Consider the following 21,860-nt stretch of genomic DNA (forward strand, 5'->3'; position numbering starts at 1 on the left):
GTGGCTGTAAATTTACCTACCTACATGCTGCCAGCTCCCACATTTACAACCCCAATTTTGGGCACCTTCATGTCTGCCAGACACTTCCAACTCAGCTTGTCCAAAGCTGACCTCCTGATCTCCCCCCTCCCCAAACCTGTTCCACCTGGTCTTCCCCATCTCAGAAATGGCAGCTCCATGCTTCCGGGTGCTCAGGGCCCAAGCACTGTTGTCACTCTGGACTCCTCTATGTCTCCCACCTCATGTACTGCTCATCAGGGGCAGGGGCTGTTACCAGCCATCAGATCTGTCTGTGGGCTGTGGCTGGATAGGAGGGACTCTCTAAAAAATGGGGACAGGGAGGCAATAGTGGAGTGGTCCACTAGAGCCCATTTTGCACCATCTGTTTTTACAGCCCTCATCCAGCCTCAAGGAGACCACAACCTTTGTTAAGACCCTGTGCTAAAGTCCTAAAGCAGAGACAGGATTGAGCAGGGGAAGGGGGGGAGGGAGGATTGAGCAAGGCTGAGGTTAAGTGGAGCTTTAGCATCAAGAGGTTGGGGAGGGGTGGGGGAGAAGGTGACAGGGGAGGAGGCAGAAAAGGAGAGGGGCTTTAGGGAGATGGGGAGCAGATAGAGGATGCGAGGATCTAGGGAGTATGGAATACAGAAAACTTGGGCCCAGTAAAGGGAGGATGAAATTTCTTGGTGCATCTCTCCTGGCTGTTGAGCCAGACTGGGGGGCAGCTGGTCAGTGATTGACCCCTCAGATCTGCCCTCAGTGGGGCATGTTAGCTGAGGCAGGGTTGACTGGGAGGACTTGCAATTAATCAGTCCATTGTAGCTCTTGGGGTTCAACTCTCATTCTGCAGCCTCATGAGTCAAATGGGGCTCAAGAAGCAGAGTGAGTCCCAGGTACCCTCTGGAGCTCCAGGAGGACAGAGCAGTGGCCAGCCATGTAACCAGAAGAGCAGTAGTTCCGTGTAGTCCCAGATAACTGAAGGCTCACCCTGTAGGGAAGTCAGCTGGGGGTAGAGTTCCCAGCCATAAACATGACTTGGGATTTGATAGCAGACATGACTTTCATCATGTCGAGGGCTCTCCAAAACAGTATGCAGATATATGCAAATACTGAGCAAAGAAGGGTGCCAAGTGGCTGGGGGATGGGGAGAGAAGCAAGCCAGGAGATGTCAAGGAATGACCTTTGCAAAGCTGGGCCCAGCCTCCCTTGAAAGTCCCAGACGGCTGTGGGGCGCATGCAGATAAGATGCAAATGAGCACCCGGCTCTGGGGACCTTTGCCTGTCCAACCATGAGAAAGAGGAGACCTTCCAGATGCCCACAGCCTAAGGCAAAGCTAGTTTCCTGGGCCCAAACTGGAAGGAAGAAAGCAGGGTGATGCTGGGCTCCTTCATGACCCTGGATTGGCACCACCTGAAGAGCTTGGGCAACTTTTAAGGGAGGCCCAGGACCCAGGCTCTTGACCTGCACCTAGGATTGCCCTTGTGTCTTGAGATAGAAAGCCAGGAGAGAGCCTGGCCTGGGGCAGGAGTATAGGCGGGGCCGGGACTATAGGGTCCTCCCCTGCCTCAGAAAAGTGTAGGGTGCTCTCTCTGGCCCACCTCCTGGGGCCCCAGGTTGGAGCCTTTCTCCTGCCTCCACCCTCAGGCTGGGCCTCTGAAGCCCTTGCCTCAGAAGCTGCTCTGACAGGCTGCCAAGGAAAAATGTCTGCACGGCCCACTGAATGCCCTGTGCTGCTCTCCTGTGCCTTCCGTCTGCAGTGTGGGCAGCTAGCTCTTTCCCCTGTGGGCCTGAGAGAGGGTTCTGGAAGCATTTGTGCCCGGCTCTGAGCACTGCACCCTTGCCATCTCCTTCAGTCCTCACTGCAGCCTGTGAGGCAGATGATGTTAGCACCCTGCACTTTATAGAGGAAAGTGCCGAGGCTCTGAGAGGTGGGAAACTTTCCCGAGGTTACACAGCTTGTGGGTAGCAGAGCTGGGATTTGCAGGCAGATCTTCCTGACAGTTAGGACACTTACCCACTGTCCTGGACTCCTACTCTGAGGCACCTGTTGCTGCATGAGATGCTCCAAGTTGGGAAGACCAAGTAGGTTTGGAGGGATTAGGGTCACTTTGGGGAATGGAGGCAGGGAAATTTCCAAGGATCCTGGGTAGACACTGCCTTCATTTTATCCTGGTTACATCCCCTGTCCCAAGTGGTTGGGTCATTGAAAAGGCCCATGACTGGGTTGATCTGTGCCTAGCAACAGTGCTTGGAGCTCTGACCTCCAGACTCGTTGGCTGATAGAGGCTTAGGGAGAGCATGGTGAGCATGGGGGCCAAGGACTCCTCAAGTAGGGGTCTTCCTATAAGCTTCCTGCTGCTCTTACTGTCAGTGGCCCAGCAGGATCCTGCAGAGTCCTGGAGTGCCCAGGCCTGGGCTAACATGGGCCCCGTGAATGTTATGGGGCGCAACTGGCCTACGTCTGTTCCAAGCACTTATTATACACCATCTCTTTTCATTGATCGTCTTATTTAACTGTTCCTGTGTGTGTGAGTGTGCGTGTGCGTGTGTGTGTGTGTGTGAGAGAGAGAGAGAGAGAGAGAGAGAGGCTATCCCAGCCCATGTGCTAAAATCTGGATGAGCTAGGGAGTCAGTGTAGTAGGAGTTTGGAGGGGAAGGGCAGTGGGACATTAGGGGGGGTATCCAGAGTAGGCTCCCAAGGGGCAGAGAATAGGTCTGAGATTGAAAGGTTTCTAGCCTTTTTTTTTTCCCCCCTCTCTTGCAAGTAAGTTCTGGGACGTTCTCTGAGTGTCCAATGTCAGAAGTGGGAGGTCTTTCAAGACTTTCCCATTTGGAGTTCATGCCTGGGGCATATGGATGGGCTTTAGGAGTACAGGAGCCTCTCAAAAATAATCAAATGTTGTGCACATATGTGAGTCTGTCTGGGTGGGATCCACAGCTCTGTCAAATATTCAAAGAAGTCCAAGACTTGGAAATGGTTAGGAATCTCTCATGTATGTGGGGAAATGAGGCCAGAGAAGGGTTTCATTTGTCTAAATTCCCCTAGCACATTAGAGGCAAAACCTGGTTCTCAGATTTGCCTCTACAGTGACATTCCAGAATGATTTTCTCTGATCCTACTCCCTTCTACATCTACCCTGCCTGGGCTCTCAGTACCCTTGCACATTCCACAGGCTCCTAGAGTTTGCCTGTCCTGGGCAGTGCTCAGCACCGTGGGTTCCCCACCTTGGCTCCGCCTCCTGTGTCTCCATTTCCGCCACATAGGTCTGGACTTGCCTCTCTCCTCCCAAACCCACCCAGCCACCTGATGCGCTGGATGTGGCTGTGGTCAACCTGAGTGTGGGTCTTCCCATCCCCTACCCTAACCTGGGTTGTCTCTTTCCTGCTCCTGGCTTCTCTCAAAGCAGAATGATTTCAAACCCAGCTGTCCCTTGATGTAGATCTAGCTGCCCTAAACCTAGCCCCTAGGCCTGCAGGGTCCTCATGTTCATCTCGTCACCTGGGGGGACTATGTCATGAGCGACCGCCTAGCTGCCTTCTTGTGTGTGTGTGTGTGCATGCATGCACGTGCATGTATGTATGTGCCCAGAAATCATATGCTTGTTCACAGACATGCACACAGGTGTCAGAACCCATGCATTCTCCCTCAGTCTCATAGCGCATGTTGGGCCCTGGAACCCTCCTTGCTGAGCCCCCTTCTCCGGACCTTTCCTTGGGCTTCCCACCATTCCTGGCTTGGATCTATGCATGGACGTCACCACACAAGGTCATTCCCATGATTGTCCAACATCATTCCATGCAGAATGCCAGCCTTTCCACTTTCTAGTTTGTTGCCCTAAGCATGTTCCTCAAATTCTCTTAGCTTCTGCTTTTACAACAGTGATGATGATAATCTCCAGGTTATTCTCTCACCAAACATTTAAAACAGTGCCCACTGTTTGCCAGGCATGGTGCTAGGCTCTGGGGGAGAGAGTGAATGTGACATAGCCCTCACCCTCCTGAACTTACATCTTAGTGAGGGAGGACAGGAAATAAGGAAACAAATAGAAAAAGGAGTTTCGGTTCTGTTAAGTGATGCTTGGCAGATAAAATGCTTGGTGGAGGAGTGTGAGAGGGCAGAGCAGTAAGAGAGGGCCTCTCTGAGGAGGCAGCATTGGAGTTGAACCCTAAGTGACAAAAGAGACAGTCACTTAGAGATCTAGGGAAAGAGCATTCTAGGCCAAGGGTACAGCTGGTGCAAAGGCCCTGAGGTGGGAATGAGCTCAGGGAGCAGAAAGAAGGCCAATGTGGCTGATGGCGTGGGGGATGGGGAGAGGGCAGTGAACCAGCTTAGGCAGGTCTTTTTAGGCCATGCTGAGGAGAATGAATTGTAATCGAAGGGCAGTGGGAACTATTGGAGGGTTATGAGTGAGGGAGGGATATAATGTGATTTGTGTTTTTACAGCTCATTCCAGCTACCATGCGGAAAGTAAGGAGGGGGGCAGGGTTGTCTCAGGAGCAGCTGGGACCCAGAAAGTGACTGGTTTGACATTTAGCCCCGGCCCAGCCATTGTTCCACTGACATCATGGGTTCACCTTAGCTTGGAGCTCAAGAAGATGCTGCCAAGCCCAAGGTCATCTCAAGGACAGTGAGGAGCAGGAGCCCTTGTTTGGAGCAGGGTCTGGTTTATGCTGAGTGAGAATGCAGGGGATCTAACCACTGCCAGCTTGTCATTTTCAGGCTTCTTCCTGGGATCAGTGCCCTGTGGCCCAGCTGTGCTAACTCTCTTGCTCTTGCCAGCAGGGCTGGAGATGGGCAGGGTCACTGCTTTGGGTAGAGTCTCCTGGTTAAAGATTTGAGCCCTTGATCTTTTGGGAGGAACTGATGGAGGGCTTGGGAAACTGGGGGCTCATCCAGCACCTCCAGCCCATCCAGGCACAGAAGTAAGCTACTTCTTAGTTCTAGAGACAGCTCCTCAACTCTGTCATCTTGGGCACATCCTTTCCTGGTTCTGTGCCTCAGTCTCCCCATTTGTCAAAGGTAGTGATGGAAAGAGTGGATCATAGCTGACTTTTCCCTTAACCTCTGTAAAAGTTTGTTCTTTCTTGGATTTCTGCTATCTCAGTATTCATGACCTCAAGTTCTCCCACCAGCCCTGGGGAAGGAGAGCACAGGTGATGCTTCCATGTTGCAGATGGGTTCACAAAGGCCGGAGAGGACAGTGTATCCCAGGGGACATGATGGTTCAGAGTGAAGGCTTGGGGCACTGTGTGACATCTCTGACCTGAAGCCCCCCCCACCCCTTTAGGTACCCCTCTCTTGGGTTCAGAAAGAGAGAGGGGGGTCTTGGCTAGGCTGTTTTTGGGCTCAACTGGCTCTCAGCCCAGGCAGGGACTCTGGGCCCCCCGCCCAGAGTGGAGCTCAATGCTGCCCCTTGTCTGCCCACCCCCAGAAACCAAAGACACGGCCCAGTGCCCGGTGTTGGCAGAACCTCCACCCGGCTCCCAGCTGCAAGGGAACATGGCAGGGCAGGTAGGGTTGGAGCCAGCCAGAGGCAGCTGCTGGAAGTTGGGGGATGAGGCGGGGGCCTCTGAAAGAGACCTTGATTTGTTCTTAACCTTGGCTTTGAGGCTGGTGTAAAATGAGCATCAGGTGAAGCTGCTTATGCTTTCAAGTCTGAGGCTTCCCTGGGAGCTCAGACAGAGCCCTGCCCAAAGGGGAGGCACTCTGTCCTGCTGGGCTCAACCTCTATGTGTGGGTGTGGGAGCTTGAGGCCCCAGGGTGGAATTGGGTTGAAGCCCTGCGCCCCAGATCCAAAGCACATCCAGGCCCCTGGGCTAGAAAGCAGGCCAGAGGACTAGAACTCAGGCAGCAATCCAAAAGTCTCCACTCTCCCTCCTCTTTCTTTTAGAAATGTTCCCCCTCCCCAAGAAGTCTCAGTTGAGGAGATGACCTCCTGTTCTCCCCCCTCTGAGTATACAACCAGAGGGAATGGATTGAAATAGTTGCAGCAGCAGGGATTTAGGGCAGACCAGAAAGACACCCTCACTTAGTGCCGAGCCCCTTGGGGTGCCCAGTATCTTAGAATCAGGGCCCAGATAGTCTGGAGCCTGGTTCTTCAGGTTTTTTTTTTAAAGTAAAATCTTATACTCATGTCTTCAAAACTCTAGGTTCTAGGAATGAATGCTCAGAGTGGGTGAGCTGAGGCCCCAGACCCCTATCTATGCCCTTCAATAACAGATTTCTATATCTGGTCCCTGTAGATTTTGGCTTAGGAGGTTTGAGGGAGGGCTCATATCTGTACTTTAACAGTCCCTCCGGTGACAGGACCAGGCAAGTATAGGCAGTCTGGGTCTCACTTAAATCCTGTTGCTATACTTACGACCTGTTCTGGTGCAGCCCTGCAGGCTGACCAGTCCCTCTCCTTCAGCCTCCCCTGAACCCTCAGGACCCTTTCTCAGAGGAGCTGGAGGGTGTTGGGGGAAGCTGAGGCCTGAAGAGGGAAGGAAAGGGTGCCTGGGTGGCTCTCTTGGTTAAGTATCAGACTCTTGATCTCAGGGTTGTGAGTTCAAGCCCCACATTGGGCTCAGTGCTGGGCATAAAGCCTACTTGAAAATAAAGAGAGGGGCACCTGGGTGGCTCAGTCGATTGAGCGTCCAACTTCGGCTCAGTTCATGATCTCAGAGTTGGTGGGTTTGAGCTCCACGTAGGGCTCTGTGCTGACAGCTTGGAACCTGGAGCCTACTTCAGATTCTGTGTCTTCCTCTCTCCCTCCCCCTCCCCCTCTCTTCACACATAAATAAACATTAAAAAATTAAAGAAAGCAAGAAAGAAAAGAAAGAAAAAAAAGAAAGAAGGAAGAAAGTTGTTTGGAGGGGCTGGTCTGTATCCCTGGTGACAAAGATCATGGGTAGGGTAGGGTGGAGTGATGCAGAAATAGCCTAGACTGGGTGGGGCCAGGGGAAGAGAGAGAGTTGAGGGGGAGCCAGAACACAGCCCATTGCATCTGCCCTCTCATCTGGGATTAGATTGAGCAGGAATCCTCTGGGAAATTGGGCTGCTTTTGATCAGTTTAAAAAGGGGGCAGGGAAAGGGGCACCTGGGTGGCTCAGTTGGTTAAATGTCCAACTTCAGGTCATAATCTTGCAGTTTGTGGGTTCAAGCCCCACGTTGGGCTCTATGGTGACAGCTCGGAGCCTGGAGCCTGCTTTGGATTCTTTGTCTCCGTCTCTCTATGCCCCTCCCCTACTCATACTGTTTCTCTCTCTCTCTCAAAGATATACATTTAAAAACATTTTTTAAAGGGGGCAGGGATGGAGATGGCAGGTAAAATGGGTCTCCTCATTTTAAGAGGGGTTACAGACCCAAAGCAGGGAGTGAGTGGGGCTGGCCTGGCTGGGGCAGTGAGGAGGCCCTTACCTGGACCCGCATAGATCCTGCAGTGAGTTAAGCAGAGCAGGGCCAAGGTCCCCTTCCGGTACTCTCTCCAGAAGGCCCCGTAACAGCTTTCTCTCGAGTTGCTTCTCAGGACTGGGCAAGCTCTGGGGTGGGGTGGGGGGGCTGGATGTGGAGGGGAACCCCAGGCCTCTGCCTTCTTGCTCCTCGCACAGCCAGGGTTTTGGGCACTGAGCAACTAAGGCAGGCTTGCTCTAGGCGCGGGTCCTGGGTGGCGGCTCCTACACCCAGCACCCTGGACAGCGCCTCAAGCTGGGCCTCAGGTTGGTTTCTCTGGGTTGATTTCTGGTTCTGATAAAGCTGCACTTCCATTGACTTCCTTGCCTCCTCTCTTAACTCTCCCTCTAAAGGCAGGTTCAGCTCAGTTCCCTCCATTTACCACAGATTCACTCTTGTCTGGCTCCTGGAGTCAGGATGAGAACATGGAAAGAGGTAAGGGGGCTGGCTGATGTTAGCCTGGAGTTCCATCTACATCACACACCAGCAGGAAAGGAAGGGGGTTTCCAGAGACCCTGGACCCTTCCCTCCGTCCTTCCAACCTGGATCTTTCTTAGAGAGCTTTGGAGGGTGCTGGTGGGCACAACAGAGACATCTAAGAGGTAACAGGGAAGGCAGGACTGTGGCACACAAGATGGCTAGGGGTTAGGGGAGAGGTGAGTGGGGCTGGTCTGAGGAGGCCACAGTCTGGACCCATACTCCAGCCAGGAGGTCCTGAGAAGATCATCTCAGCCATCCTCTTGTCCCCAGGAAGGCTACTTGGCACTGGTTTTGCTGGGCTGTAGACCCCTCATCACCTGCCCTGTCTGACTCATCTTTTCATTTCTCTGTCTGCTTCCAGGTCTGGTGGAGTCCCAGGAGCAGTCAGCACAGGGTGAGAGTAGTGGCTGCCATGGATGAGGACAAGCTTCCATCTCAGCTACCTGGGGAAGGTGGTGCTGCCTGGGACCCCACCTTGGAGTCTGAGGAAGAACCAGGGGTCCAGAATGGAATGGCACAGAGTCAGGACCTGAACAGCAGCTACAGTAGCCCAGGACCCGAGATAAGGGGCACTTTGGTGGACACCAAGGAGCCTTCACAGGGCCCGAACATGGCCCTCCATGGCCTCAGCCTTGGTCTTTCCCTCACCAATGGCCTAGTCCTGGGGCCAGACTCCAACATTCTAGAAGATTCTACAGAGTCCAGGCCCTGGAGGCCTGGTGGGCTGGCAGAGGGGGACGATGCTTCCGGGAATCTATGTCTGGACACTGAGGACCCTCAGCTGGGGTAAGTTGGTGTCTTGGGTTGGGGACTTACTACATTTGGCCACTCAGTGTTATGTGGCCTGGGCCTAGCCACTTAGCCTCTCTGGTGTTTGGTTTTCTCCTTCATAAAATGGGAATTACATGTCCCTGTTTTTCCCGGCTTCTGGGTGTTTTGGAAGGCTGGAACCATTTGATTTCAAAGGCTAGCAGGCCTTTTGTGCTCCCTACACACAGCCCCCCAAACCATTGTGGGCTCTTTCTATGTGGGGTTGGAGGGTCACGCACCTTCTGTCTCAGATTGTGCAGTAGAGTTCCAAAGTGCTTTGATGTGGAAGGTCATCTGGTCCAGCCCTCTGTTTCCTGGAGGTGAGGATCTCCCAACTGACCTCAGAAGAGTAGGCTTTGTGGGCTAATCCCTGCCAGCTACCCCATCCCCCACTTGAGTGCCATCCGGAGTGTCTACCAAGAATCTCACTTGAGTCCTACTAACTGGAGTTACACCCCATTTCTATTATCTTCAGCAGGAGGCAGAGAGACCTACATGTCTTGGAGGTACTAGTTGGACAAGGAGGGTGGGGATGGCACAGGAGAATGTCCTGAGAAAAGAAAGTATATAGAAGTCTTAGTGTGCACAGCTGCGGGCCCTGGCCTGGACGAGCCAGTGTGCATGGGTGGCATGCCTAGCGGTCTGGCCTCTGCATTGTTGTGTGCATAGGAATGTGTGAACACGCTGATGTGCATGGGTCTATGTGGTTGTGTGTTTGTGTGTGGGGGAGAGTGTGCCTGGCCTGTGCATTTGTGGGCACTTGGGTCTGCATGTGTCGGGGCTGAGTGTGGCTAGCTCTGTGGATAGGAATGTGAGTACGTAGGGTTGGGTGCCTGTGTGTACCGAGTATGCTGTGGCCATGAGTGTTTCCAACCAGACAGGTCCCAGGACAGCCACCTGGCTGGCCGTGGGGTGCAGGCAGGGGTCTGGGGCTTCTTGGAGCATCTGGCTTGTGTTTAGGTGGCGTATTTATTTGGGACAGCTGAAATTGGGAGCTGATGGAAGTTTGGAGATTGGGCTAATAGTCTTCAGGCCTCTGTCAGAACGACCTCTCGGGTCTGCTCAGGTTTATGAGGAGGTGGGAGATAGTGGGATGGGGGAGACCATTCATGGCTCTGACACTGAGGTGAGAGCCCCACCAAGGGCAAGGGTCTAGTCTATACTGTGTCTCTGGGACCTACCACAGGCTTGGCCAAAGTGTCCCTGCTGGGCGGATTTTGAGTGTCTGCTCTGGTGATGAGGGCAGTGACCCTTTTCTTCTGTCCCTTCTTCCTGGAGTTCAGTAGAGGCAACCACACCAGTGCACTGTCAGACTTCCTGCCATCTTTTAGATTTCCGCCCTCCTCCCCACTTCCTTCTCGAGAAAGAGAAGGCTTAATGAGACTGTGATCTCAGAGCCTGTTGGATCTGGGGTGGGGGAAAGCTGGCTGTGACCCCAGCATTTTCTCTCTCAGGTCAGTATGCTTCTCCAGGGAACACACTAGGACCACATCTTAAACCTGGGGTGTAAGGAGGCATTTGAGGGGGAGGGGGCACCTCCCAGTCCACCTACAGCTCGGTATCACCCAGGCAGCACGTGCTGGGGGAGAAGCAGGGTGTAGCTGATCCTCAGGGGCAGTAAGGGGTGCCCTTCTTTGCAAATGGTGGGCCTCGATTTGTCTGAAATGGGCCACCTCAGCCTGCTTCTTTCTTTGTCTGTGTCTTTTCTTCTCCCTGTCTCTGTTTCTGTCTCTATTTTTGTTTCTCTTTTCTCAGGCTGTCTCTCTTATTTCTCTTTCTATCTCTCTTTTATCTTTGTCTCTCTTTTGTCTCGTCGCTCTTGGCCTCGCTCTTTTTCAGTCTTTCTTCTTCCTTACCTGTTTTCTCTACTTACCTGTGCATCTTCCCAGTGAATAAGAATCTTCCCAGGATGCCTTGGTTTATCTCTGTGATGCTCTATTCTAGGTGCTGGGGATACTTCAGTGAATAGAATCTACAAAAATTCCTGCTATCATGGAGTGTATGATCTAGTGGGGAGATAGATAATAAATCATAAAAGTAATAATTACATAGTATGTAGGAAGGGGGTAAGTGCTTAGAAGACAAGGAAGTAAGAAAAAGGGGTAAGACATTTGGGGGCAGGTCTCAGTTATAAATAGGGTGCTCAGGGCAGATCTCATTGAGAAGGGGACAAGGAGGGAGGGCTTCAGCTTGAGGGAAGAGCACTGTGGGCAGAGGAACAGCCAGTGCAAAGGCCTCTTTCAGGGTCGGGATAGGGCCCTGCAATGGCTTAGGCAGTGTGTCAAGTCATGGGGCTGGCTAACATTTGTTTGGTCACCTAGTGCACCATTCATCAGGGTTAGTAAGCACATACTCTGTGCTGGGTGTTCCTTGGCCTTGTGGGGGGCGGGACTGGGGGACAGATGGTAAACGGGAATAGGAAGTGAGGAGATAACCTGAGGATAGAGAATAAAAAGAGGGGCCAGTGTGGGGGGTGGTATGGACCTGCCTTCCTCAATCTCCCTGAGGAGGCAACACTGAGGCAAGGCTTGAGAGCTGTAATGCAGTTGGCCAAGCTGAGAACATTCAAGCAAAATTTTGACCCAGAGTTACTCTAGTTGTGGTAGGGGCAGGCCATGTGCTCTGGGAAGCTTGGAGGCAGCAGCCCCTGTCGCCGTGGAGCAAGAGGCCTCCCACTCATTCATTCAGACAAATGATGCCTACTATAAGCCAGGCCCAGGCGGGGCACTGGGTGGGACCAAGCCTGTCCTTTTCACTGCCGCACGTTCGTACCCAGCCCAGGACCTGGCACCTAGTGCTCAGTAAGTATTGGCTAAAAGAATAAACGGGACACAGTCCATGGCTGCTCCTGTCCCCAAGGAATTCCCAGACACAGATTGGTGCAGTCCTAGCATCTGTAACAGGGGACACCACAGGAGGATGGTGACCGGTCCTTGCATCCCACAGGCCGGGTGGCCCCGGAGAGCCAGATGTACGGGATGGCTTCAGTGCCACGTTTGAGAAGATTGTGGAGTCTGAGCTACTGCGGGGCACCCAGTACAGCAGCCTCGACTCCCTGGACGTGCTGAGCCTCACGGATGAGAGTGACAGCTGCGTCAGCTTTGAGGCCCCCCTGACACCCCTCATCCAGCAGCGGGCCCGTGATAGCCCTGAGCCCGGGGCTGGCTTAGGCACTGGGGACATGGGGCCTGAGGGGGACATGGGAGCAGCTGGTGGTGATGGGGAGCTGGGCAGCCCCCTGCGGCGCTCCATCTCTAGCAGCCGATCAGAGAACGTCCTGAGCCGCCTGTCTCTAACTGCTATGCCCAATGGCTTCCATGAAGACGGACCCCGGGGTCCAGGTGGGGATGAAGAGGAGGAGGAGGAGGACACAGACAAGTTGCTGAACTCAGCCAGGTGAGGCAGTGCCTAGGCTGGGAACTGGGAAAACCATTGAGCAAATGGGGAAACTGAGACCAAGAGGAGGCAAAGTAAGTTAGGGCACCCCAGTGCACCCAGAGAGAACATGGCCTCCCCGAGGTCACTGTGGCCTTCCTCTGCACCCAGACTTCCCATCCTGGTCCTGAGGTTCCATGCTGCTCTTCCAGGCCTTTCCAGCCTTGGTGGGGCCAGGGAGGTATACTGTGGGTTGTATAGCTTCTAGTCATCTTACTGCGGGGCTCTTCTAAATGACTTGATTCCTCCTGATGCAGTGGAGCTTCTCTCCCTGCTCTGGCTCCTGCGTGGGTTTTCCAAGGCCTGAGGAGATCTTCCAGCCTCTGCCCAGGGCTTCTGACCCTGGGCCTCTGATCTCCTTCTCTCCCATCCCCACCTTCCCTGTGCAGTGACCCCAGCTTAAAGGATGGCTTTTCAGACTCAGACTCAGAGCTGAGCAGCTCGGAGGGGCTGGAGCCTGGCAGCACAGACCCCCTGGCCAACGGGTGCCAGGGGGTCAGTGAAGCTGCGCGCCGACTGGCCCGCCGCCTCTACCTCCTTGAGGGCTTCCAGCGCTGTGATGTCGCCCGGCAGCTAGGCAAGAAGTGAGTCTCTCCCATACCCCCTCCCCAGGCAAGCCCAGAGTCTTCCTCAAACTGAAGGGGGTGCGGGTGACCACTGTCAGGGGTGCCTAGTGCTTGGGGGGGGGGTCCCAGTAGTCCCTGGGAGCTCCTCCTCCTGCCGCTGTCCTCATTCCTGGCCTTGCCCTAAATCTGTTTCCTTTCTGGGCTGCCTGGGCGAAGGCCTGTGCTCTGGGGGGTGGGAGGAGGTGGTGGCAGGGCGGTCCCTCGGGGCTGAGGAGTGTGATGTGGCATGTGGTTATGGGACCGTGATGACAACAGTGAGGACACAGCAGTGGGGCGGGACCCGGGAGAGGAGAACTTGGGTCTGGACTGGGACTACCTGGGACCCAGGAGCTGGGAAGGGATTCTTGGCCCCCATTAAGCCCTACTCTCCATGTTTTGGGACTGGCTAAGGGGACTGAAGCTGCCAAAGCACAAGCCCTGGCCCAACTGTGGAGAGGGGACTAGCCAGACGGGAGTCTTGAGCTGTGTAGTGTGGAGGGTGGGGGCCAGTTGGTGGGGACCCTGATGCTGAACGAATCAGCTGGGGCATCCTGAGCATGTCTGACCATCACATGGCCACTTGCCTTTGCCCTTCCTCCAGAGGGCCTCCCACACCCACATTAAGGCTCTGAGATGAGCTGAGGCCGTCACAGCCCCCCAAGCAGAGGGGACAGTTCAGACACTAGACCCTAAGTTAGAGCTGATTGAAAGCTTCGGTCACAGGGAGGCATTGAGGGCAGCTCCACTTGGAATCCTTCCTTAGCTTCTCTCCCTCCTTCCTCTACCCTTCTCAGCCTCCACGGTGTTGGGCTTGCCTCCTAGCACCAGCCCAGACATCACATCAGGACTTTGAAGCCCCTCCTCTCCCCCTGGGCTGTCGCCACCCCCCCCCCCCAACCTAATATCTTCTTCCTGGAGCCATGGTTGTGGTTGATCTGCATCCTCTGTCCTGACCACACTACAAGAATTTTCATCAGCATTTAACTGTTTAGTTGTTGCTTGTCTCTCCCATCTGAAAACAGACATTCTTCCTCAGACGCACTTCTCCCAGCCTCTTCGCAGCCAGAATTCTGGGGTTTTCTGCCCTCTGTGGCCTCAGTCCCCTCCTCGTCTCCACGTTCAGCTCCCGGGGCAGAGGCTTCTTCCTCGCCCAGTGCCTGCGGCAGCCCATCTAGGGCAAGGCCATTAGCGGCCTTTGTCTTTGAATCTAGTGGCTGCTACCAGACCTCCACTTACCTGGCTCAACAACATAGACACTCACCCCACTGCTTTCTTTTTCCTTAATTCAAATCTTATTATGCAGATTTCAACAGCATACAAAACAAGAGAAAATGATATATTAAACCTCCTTATTAGGGGTACCTGGGTGGCTCAGTTGGTTAAGCTTTCACCTCTTGATTTTGGCTCAGGTCATGATCCCAGCCCCACATTGAGTTCCATATTGGGTTCTTGGCTCCGTGCTGACAGTGTGGAGCCTGCTTGGGGTTCTCTTTCTCCCTCTCTGTCTCTGCCTCTCTCCTGCTCTCACTGTCTCTCAAAATAAATAAACATTAAGCCCTCCTCCCCACCAAACTTGCATATACCCATTACTCAGCTTCAAAGGCACTCTATCAGTTGATCCATAAATACTTTAGTATATATCTCTAACTGATAAGGATTTTTATTTTATTTATTTGTTTTTTAAACATTTATTTATTTTGAAAGTGTGAGCGGTGAGGGGGAAGAGATCCTACAATCCCATGCTCATGATCCCATGAGATCATGACCAGAGCCGAAATGAAGAATCAGATGGGGGCTTCTGGGTGGCTCAGTCAGTTAAGCATCCAACTTCGGCTCAGGTCATGACCTCAGTTTGTGAGTTTGACCCCTGTATAGGGCTGTGTGCTGACAGCTCAGAGCCTGGAGCCTGTTTTGGATTCTGTGTCTTCCTCTTTCTCTCTGCCCCTCCCACACCTGCACTCTGTCTCTGTCTCTCTCAAAAATAAATAAATATGAAAAAATTTTTTTTAAATTGGACAATTAACTGACCAAGCCACCCAGGCAATCCTAACTGATAAGGATTTTTAAATATAATCATAATTCCATTATAATTTTAACGAAACTACCCAAAATTCCATAGAACCTCTAACATTTAGTCTCAGTTTAATTTTCTGGCTCAGAAATGCTTCTTATATCAGGATGCAAACGAGGTACACACGTTACATCTGGCCAATATATCTCTTGAATTGCCCTTTCTTTTTTTTTTTTTTTCTTCTTAAGTCTCTTAAACAATAGTCTGCTAAGCTGCCTCCTTTTTTTTAAGGCCGTGTATCTATCAAAGAAACAGTCATGTGTCCAGAAGAATTTTCCACGATTTGGATTTGGTGTCACGGTGGAGTTATCTCACGCTTTCCCTGTCTCCTCAGTCCCCAGTCTTCTGTAAATGGGAGGGAAAGCTCGGGGCTTGGGTAGGTTCAGGTGAAAATCTGGTCTCTTTTCCGACAAGAATTCATTACTTCAATTTCCTCGAAACACTCCTGTCCTCCAGGACACTGTATCCCTGCTTCTCTGGCTGCCGTTTCTCCGTCTCCTCCCCTGGCTCCCTCTCTCTTCTCAGTCGGCCTGCACCCGTCAGAGGGGCTTCCTCTGATCTCCGTCCTGGGTCTGCACCCTCTTTTGCATGAGTCATCCTCTTCTTCCAAGTCATTAACCAGCTCGGAGCTCTCACGTGGGTCCTTCTAGCTCCACCTGTCATCCAGCTCTGGACACCTCACCCCAGGGCCACCCCCAGTGTCCTGCCCCACACCATTCCATCTCCTGTGGATTCTTCCTCTGAAATCTCTCTCCTCCCCATCTGCATCCCCCTCCATCTGCATCCCACCCCTCTGCATCCCACCCCTCTGGGACAACCACTGAGCCCCCAGGGGTCTCCACTCAGCAGGTGTTCCCCACACGGATCTGACCAGGTCACTCCTTCGCTCCCTGCTTTTACCCTTCTAGATCACTACCCCATCCTTCCCTTGCTCCTGAGGCCCTGCTCCCTGCTGCATCTCTTGCTGTCATGTCCCTGCTGCCTGACTCCGGCCACATGGCCCTGCTGATAGCTTCTTAGACACGTGCAGTTTCCTCTGCTGGGGACACTTTGCATCGTCCCTCCCTCTGCTCCCTTCACCTGACTGGCTCTTACTTTCCAGAGACAGCACCTCCTTTCCAAAGCCTTCCTAATGCCCCACCCCAAGGATGAGCTGTCACAGTCCGAGAGGGGGAGGTAGCTAGGGCAGGGCAGGGCAGATGGGTGGGGCAGAGCACCCCAGGGCCCACTGCCCATGTACCTCCTGTTGTTCGCTGTGCCCTACTTCTAACGGACACTTCATGCTCTCCTGACAGCAACGAGTTCAGCAGGCTGGTGGCCGGGGAGTATCTCAGTTTCTTCGACTTCTCGGGCCTGACTCTGGACCGAGCGCTCAGGTCAGTAGGGTTGGGATGGGGCTGTGTCAACAAGGGTACAAGGCCACATGTCTGGATTCTCATGCCAGCTCGATCCTAAACTTGCTGTGCATCCTCGGACAAGTCTCTTGACCCCTCTGAGAAGGCTATGGCGAAGGGGTCATGAGCACATCAGCAGTCCAACAACTCAGAGAGTGCCTGCTGTGTGGTGGGCCGAGGATATGCAGGTGGGAATGAGGTCATGGAGTTTGAAGAGAGGAGAGGGCAAAGGGCTAGTGTGTAAAGAGTACTTCCTGTTTGCCAGAGGCAGTTGATCTTTAAACTCCCGGCTGACTTCATCCTAACCATACCCCGGCAGGGTAAGATTATCTTTGCCATTTACAAATAAAGAACCCGCTGATAGGTAAAATGATTCTCCTCAGTCACTGAGGGAGGAGATGGCAAAAATGGGATTTGATCTCAGGTCCTATTGGCGTTTGGACACAGGGTAGCCTTCAGGAGGGTCAGGTGCAGGCCTCGGGGGAGGTGGAGGGGTGGATGGAGGCAGCCCAGGGTCAAGCGGTCCCTGGAGGCGGGGCCCACACAGAGTCACCAGGCCACAGACCTAGGGGCGGGGGAGGGCAGACAGCATTCTCTGAGCTAAGGTGGGGGTGGTCCCCGAATGTTAGATCTTCTCACCGTGTCCCACACATCTCTTACACTTAAGAAAATGTATTTTCCATTCTTTTTTGTCTCCTTCACTTAGGATATTTTCTGTTGACCTGCTTTTAGCTCACTTACCATTTTGTCTATGTGTAATATGCTGTTAAACCCATTTGTTGAGTTTTTACTTTTAATTATGATATTTTTCACTACTAGAATTTTCATTTTGTTATTTTTTAATTTGAAAAAAGTATTTTATTTTTGTGTCATCTCTGTACCCAACATGGGGCTCACACTCACAACCCCAAGATTAGGAGTTGCATGCTCATCTGACGGAGTCAGCCCAGGTGCCCCCCAATTTTTAAAAATAGATTCTAATTTTCTGGGGGAATTTTTTTTTTTTTACATTTTCACTTATTTTCTCCACTTTTCCTTCTCTTTTTCAACACACACACACACACATATTACAATATTTTAAAAAATGTTTATTTTTGAGAGAGAAAGAGAGAGGGCATGCAAGCAGGGGGAGAAGCAGAAAGAGAAGAGGACAGAGGATCCAAAGTGGGCTCTGTGCTGACAATAGAGCCCAATGTGGGGCTCAGACTCACAACCGCTAGATCATGACCTGAGCAAGAGTCAGATGCTTACCTGACTGAGCCACTCAGGCACCCCTGAATACACACACACGCACACACACACATACATGTTCATATTTAAATATTTGTTAAAATTTATGTTCAGTTTTGAGAGAAAGAGAGAGCGAGTGCGTGTGAGCGAGTAGGGGAGGGGCAGAGAGAGAGGGAGACACAGAATCTGAAGGAGGCTCCAGACTCTGAGCTGTCAGCACAGAGCCCAACACAGGACTTGAAGTCATAGACTATGAAATCATGACCTGAGCCGAAGTCAGATGCCCAACTGACTGAGCCACCAGGTGCCCCTATATATGTGTATATACACATACATACATATATAAAATAAATATTTTAAATGTTTATTATTTTGAGAGAGAGAGAGAGGAGTGCTCATGTGGTGGGGGAGGTACAGAGAGAGAGGGAGAGAGAGACTCCCAACCAGGCCTCGTGCTGCCACTGCAGAGCCTGATATGGGGCTTGATCCTGCAAACTGTGGGATCATGACCTGAGCGGAAATCAGAAGTTGGACACTTAACCAACTGAGCCACCCAGGCGCCGCTCTTTTTGACCATAGTAATCATTGTTATTTCAAAGTCCTTGTCTGATCATCACAATATCTGTATTGTTGGAATCCGCTGTATCTGTTTCTGTTGTCTCTTCTCTAGTGTTCCATCCATATATCCTGTCTCTCTCCATGTTCAGTAACTTTTTTTTTTATCAGATGCTGTGCATTTGTTATGGAATTATAGTGGCTCTAGATTATTATATACTCCTCCCGCAAAGGTTTACCTTTTCCTTTGATAAGCAGTTGGGGGGGGCAGGGGGTGTAGTCTTAATCCGACCAGGGCTGAGCTGAGGAATGGCTGTACCAATGTTTGGTAACTCAGGGTTCCCCCTTTTCCGCTGAAAGCCTAGTGTGTTCACTGGTGTCTCTTCCTTTGGTGGGTCCTGAATCCTAATTGTGTTCCCTCTGTGTGACAAGAGTGTCATAAAAACCCCAATCCCTCTACTTCTCAAAGGCTTTCTGATCAGCTTTCTGATCACATCTTCAGAATTTGGCCAGTGTCTCTAAGGGAACACTGGCCATGTGCTCGTAGCCCCTCAGGTCTCCAGGTTTGTGTCTTCAGCTCTCTGAAGCCACCAAGTGTTCTGGGCCTTGGCTTTGCGCCGAATCACCAATGCCCCCAAGGAAAAAGCAGCCATTGTCCAGCCACTTACCTCAGCTGTCTCTGGAATTCTGGCCTTGTGGTTTTTGTGGCATCAGTGGCTTCCTGGTAGCTTTAGAAAGATGCATTCTGTCTGGCTTATCTCAGGTTCTCAGTGCGTCGGTCTGCTGCAAGGTGCTCTATTCTGAGCAGAGACCGAAGTTCGCATTGGGACGAGGAAGATTGGTTGGAGAAGGTGTTCAGTGGGGTCAGCTCATGATCAGAGGCATGGGTGCTTGGCTGGAGAACCTTGTCTGCCAGCCTGGTAGATTTAGGCTCGACTGCACAGGCACTGGGGAGCCATAGAATGTGCTGGGTGCAAAGCAGTGTTTTGGGAGGTGGTGGCCTTTGATTTGGAGGCATGCAGGCTTCTGAAGAGGGTCTGGTGGGAGGGCAGTGGGGCTAGAGGAAAGGTTGGTGTGAGGGGCCATCAGGAGAATTGAGTAGAGAGACTGGCATTGCCAAAGTGCAGTGGGGAGGGTGGGCAGTGGTTAGGCTGACCCTGGGGGTCTCCTGAGAGTTTGGTGGCAGCCCTTTTGGTTGTGGCTTGGTGAGGACCCCTGGGGAAGGGGTATTTGGACTGATGAGTAGGAGCTGGATGGATGGCTTGTAGGTAGGACAAATCAAGGCTGGGATGGGGAATGATTCTAAAAAGTCTGAGTGGAGTGTGGTTAGAGGGGGCGGGCAGAGTGGAGTGCCGGGGGGTGTGGTTAGAGGAGGTGGGCAAAGTGGGGTGCCAGGGGGTGGGAAAGAGAACAGAAAACAGGAGAGACCAGGGCAGGGAAGGGGAGTACTAGATGCCAGATAGAGTGTTTTTTTTTTTTTTAATGTTTATTTATTTAATGTGAGGGCTGGGGAGGGGCAGAGAAAGAAAAGAGAGAGAGAATCCCAAGCAGACTCCACGCTATTAGCACAGAGCCTGATGCCAGGGCCTGATTTCACCAATCCTGAGATCATGACCTGAGCCAAGATCTAGAATCAGCCGCTCACCCGACTAAGCTACCCAGACGCCCCCAGAGTGTTTTTGTCTGGCATTCGTTGACTGGTTGGGATTGAAGTAGAGCATGGTCTGCAGTTTTGGTTGCTTGGGAGGCCTCAGAGGGTAAGGGCTGGCCAAGGGGGACTGATAGGTCTCAGGGTGCCTCAGGAGCAGCAGGACAGAGCAGAAAGCAGAATGGGCTTTTGAGGAACCAAATGAACCATGGCAAAGCTAGGAATGAACTAGTCTCATGAACGCTGGACAGATAGAGGCTCACGTATACCTAGCTTTCAGTTTTCCTTCCCAAGAAGAGGTATGCCTTGGCCCCATCTCCCAGTCCCTCTGGTTTTGCTGTCAGCTCTCAGGGGCCCCTGAGAGCCAGTGACTTTTGAAGTGGGCCAGGGGAGGGATTCAGAGCCAGAGTCCTTCCAGATGGCTTCAGCCTGCTCAGAGGCATGGGGTAGTGAATGGGCCTGTCCTGTCCAGGGTGTGCATGTGGTGTGGGAGGTGGGTGGAGGTGAGGTTGGAGGGACAGGAGAGAGGTGAGGTGATTAAGAAGGCCAGAGTATGAGAAGCTTGGTCATTATCCTGAGTGCTCAAAACCAGTGACAGGTCTTAAGCAGGGGCGAGCCTTGGCTGCATGTGTTTTAGGAAGGCTGTTCGGTGTCTGCAGGGAAAATGTATCAGGGATGTGTAGGGGTTCACCTGTCTGGAGGCTGCTGTGGATGTCGGGGCATATGATGGGGGAGGAGGAGGATTTGAGATCAGGGGTGGAGAATAAGCCACTGGGACTTGGTGACAGCTCAGGCTTGGGGTCGGGAAGTGAGGGAGGCCAGGGCAGGCCCTGGGGCTCAGCTGGTGGCTCATCAGTGAGGAGCAGGAACGACTGAAGCAGAGCAGTCTGAGGGCAGATGTGGCCAGTCCAGGCCCTGCCATAGAGGAGGGACAGAGGACTGGGTATTTATCCTGAGGAAGAGCTGATGGTAGCCCCGAGGTGCCCATCTGCCTTTGTGCTTCATAATCTTTCCCCTGCCTACTTCCTCAAGGGCACTGAGGGCTGAAATTCTAAATGCCCTTAGCCTCTACACTCCAGAGGCTGTCCTGAGGGCAAGGATGTCCCCCTTGGCCCTGATGCTGGGGCCCTGGAGCCCGGCCCACTCCAGCGGGTTTATGTGGTGTGTGTATGTGTGGATTCCTACCCTAGACTGATTCAGGGACTCTAGGAGGCCTTCAGCATCCTTGAATTGCTTTCCAGAACCTTTCTGAAGGCCTTCCCACTGATGGGGGAGACGCAGGAGCGTGAGCGGGTCCTTACACACTTCTCCCGCCGGTACTGCCAGTGCAACCCAGATGACAGCACGTCGGAAGGTATGGCCTTATGCTCCGCCTGCCACCCCTGCTGGGCTCTGGCTTCCTCCTGCCCCTGGTCCACCTCTTTCCTGCTCAGTGCACACTGAATGATGGCCAGGGAATGGGGTCTGCTTGCTGGACGAGAGACCTTCCAAATGTCTTGCCCATTGTCATTCTCTGTGCCTGGAAGTCCTCCATCCTAGATTCAGTCTTTTGGTTTCTCATTCTCCCTGCTCCCCGTGGCAGTGCTGATTCTTGGTGTGGTGGGAGTCCTGGGGGTGGAGGTCGGGTTGGGCCCTCTTAGCCCTTTTAGTGGGAGCATTTTCCTATGGATGGACTCAAGTCCTGGGAACTGGGGGACTAGGCCAGTTACTGGAGGAGACATAGGCCATGGTAAGGACATAGTCTGTGACCCATAGCCACTCCCGGGTCTGAGTGTCAAGATGAGTTTGGTCACAGGAGGCAGGAGTCTGGCCTATCGCAAGCCCAGGGTGCTCAGGTCCCCTGTGAGGGAGGGGTTGGCCCTGACCTGGGGCAGGCCAGTGGGGAGCAGAGCAGGAAGCATCACATAGCTTCTGGGCCCTGACGTGCATTTGGGTGGTGGCTGGCCTCTTCCTGTCTCCAAGGCCTTTAGGTTGGCTCTGTCAGGAGACAGGTAGGTGGCTGGGTTTGGAGAAATGGGTCCTTACACTGAGGGTGCCACTGTCTCTGATTTAGATGGGATCCACACGCTCACCTGTGCTCTGATGCTGCTCAACACAGACCTGCATGGACATGTGAGTCGGGGAGGTGGGAAAGGGGCATGTGATCGAACTCATGCACCCCTGCGCTATCCTGGGGCTCGTTCTTTCTCCCATCCCCCT

The 21,860-nt window shown here is 52.8% G+C and overlaps 1 protein-coding gene across 4 annotated transcripts in view; it reads left to right on the forward strand.

The window, feature by feature from the left end:
• The window catches only part of PSD2 (pleckstrin and Sec7 domain containing 2), a 55,178-nt gene that overhangs the window by 12,258 nt on the left and 21,060 nt on the right, over positions 1-21,860 (forward strand). For 3 of the 4 annotated variants that reach the window (XM_029942040.1, XM_029942043.1, XM_029942041.1), the window contains 6 exons: positions 8,275-8,699; positions 11,670-12,119; positions 12,548-12,742; positions 16,130-16,210; positions 20,903-21,015; positions 21,715-21,775. In XM_029942040.1, the coding sequence (XP_029797900.1) occupies positions 8,326-8,699; positions 11,670-12,119; positions 12,548-12,742; positions 16,130-16,210; positions 20,903-21,015; positions 21,715-21,775 (1,274 nt within the window). In that variant the 5' untranslated portion in view covers positions 8,275-8,325. The remainder of the gene's footprint in view (positions 1-8,274; positions 8,700-11,669; positions 12,120-12,547; positions 12,743-16,129; positions 16,211-20,902; positions 21,016-21,714; positions 21,776-21,860) is intronic. The other variant, XM_029942042.1, reaches the window with a different exon arrangement.

This window comes from Suricata suricatta, chromosome 6 (assembly GCF_006229205.1).
Source record: "Suricata suricatta isolate VVHF042 chromosome 6, meerkat_22Aug2017_6uvM2_HiC, whole genome shotgun sequence".
Lineage (NCBI taxonomy): Eukaryota > Metazoa > Chordata > Mammalia > Carnivora > Herpestidae > Suricata > Suricata suricatta.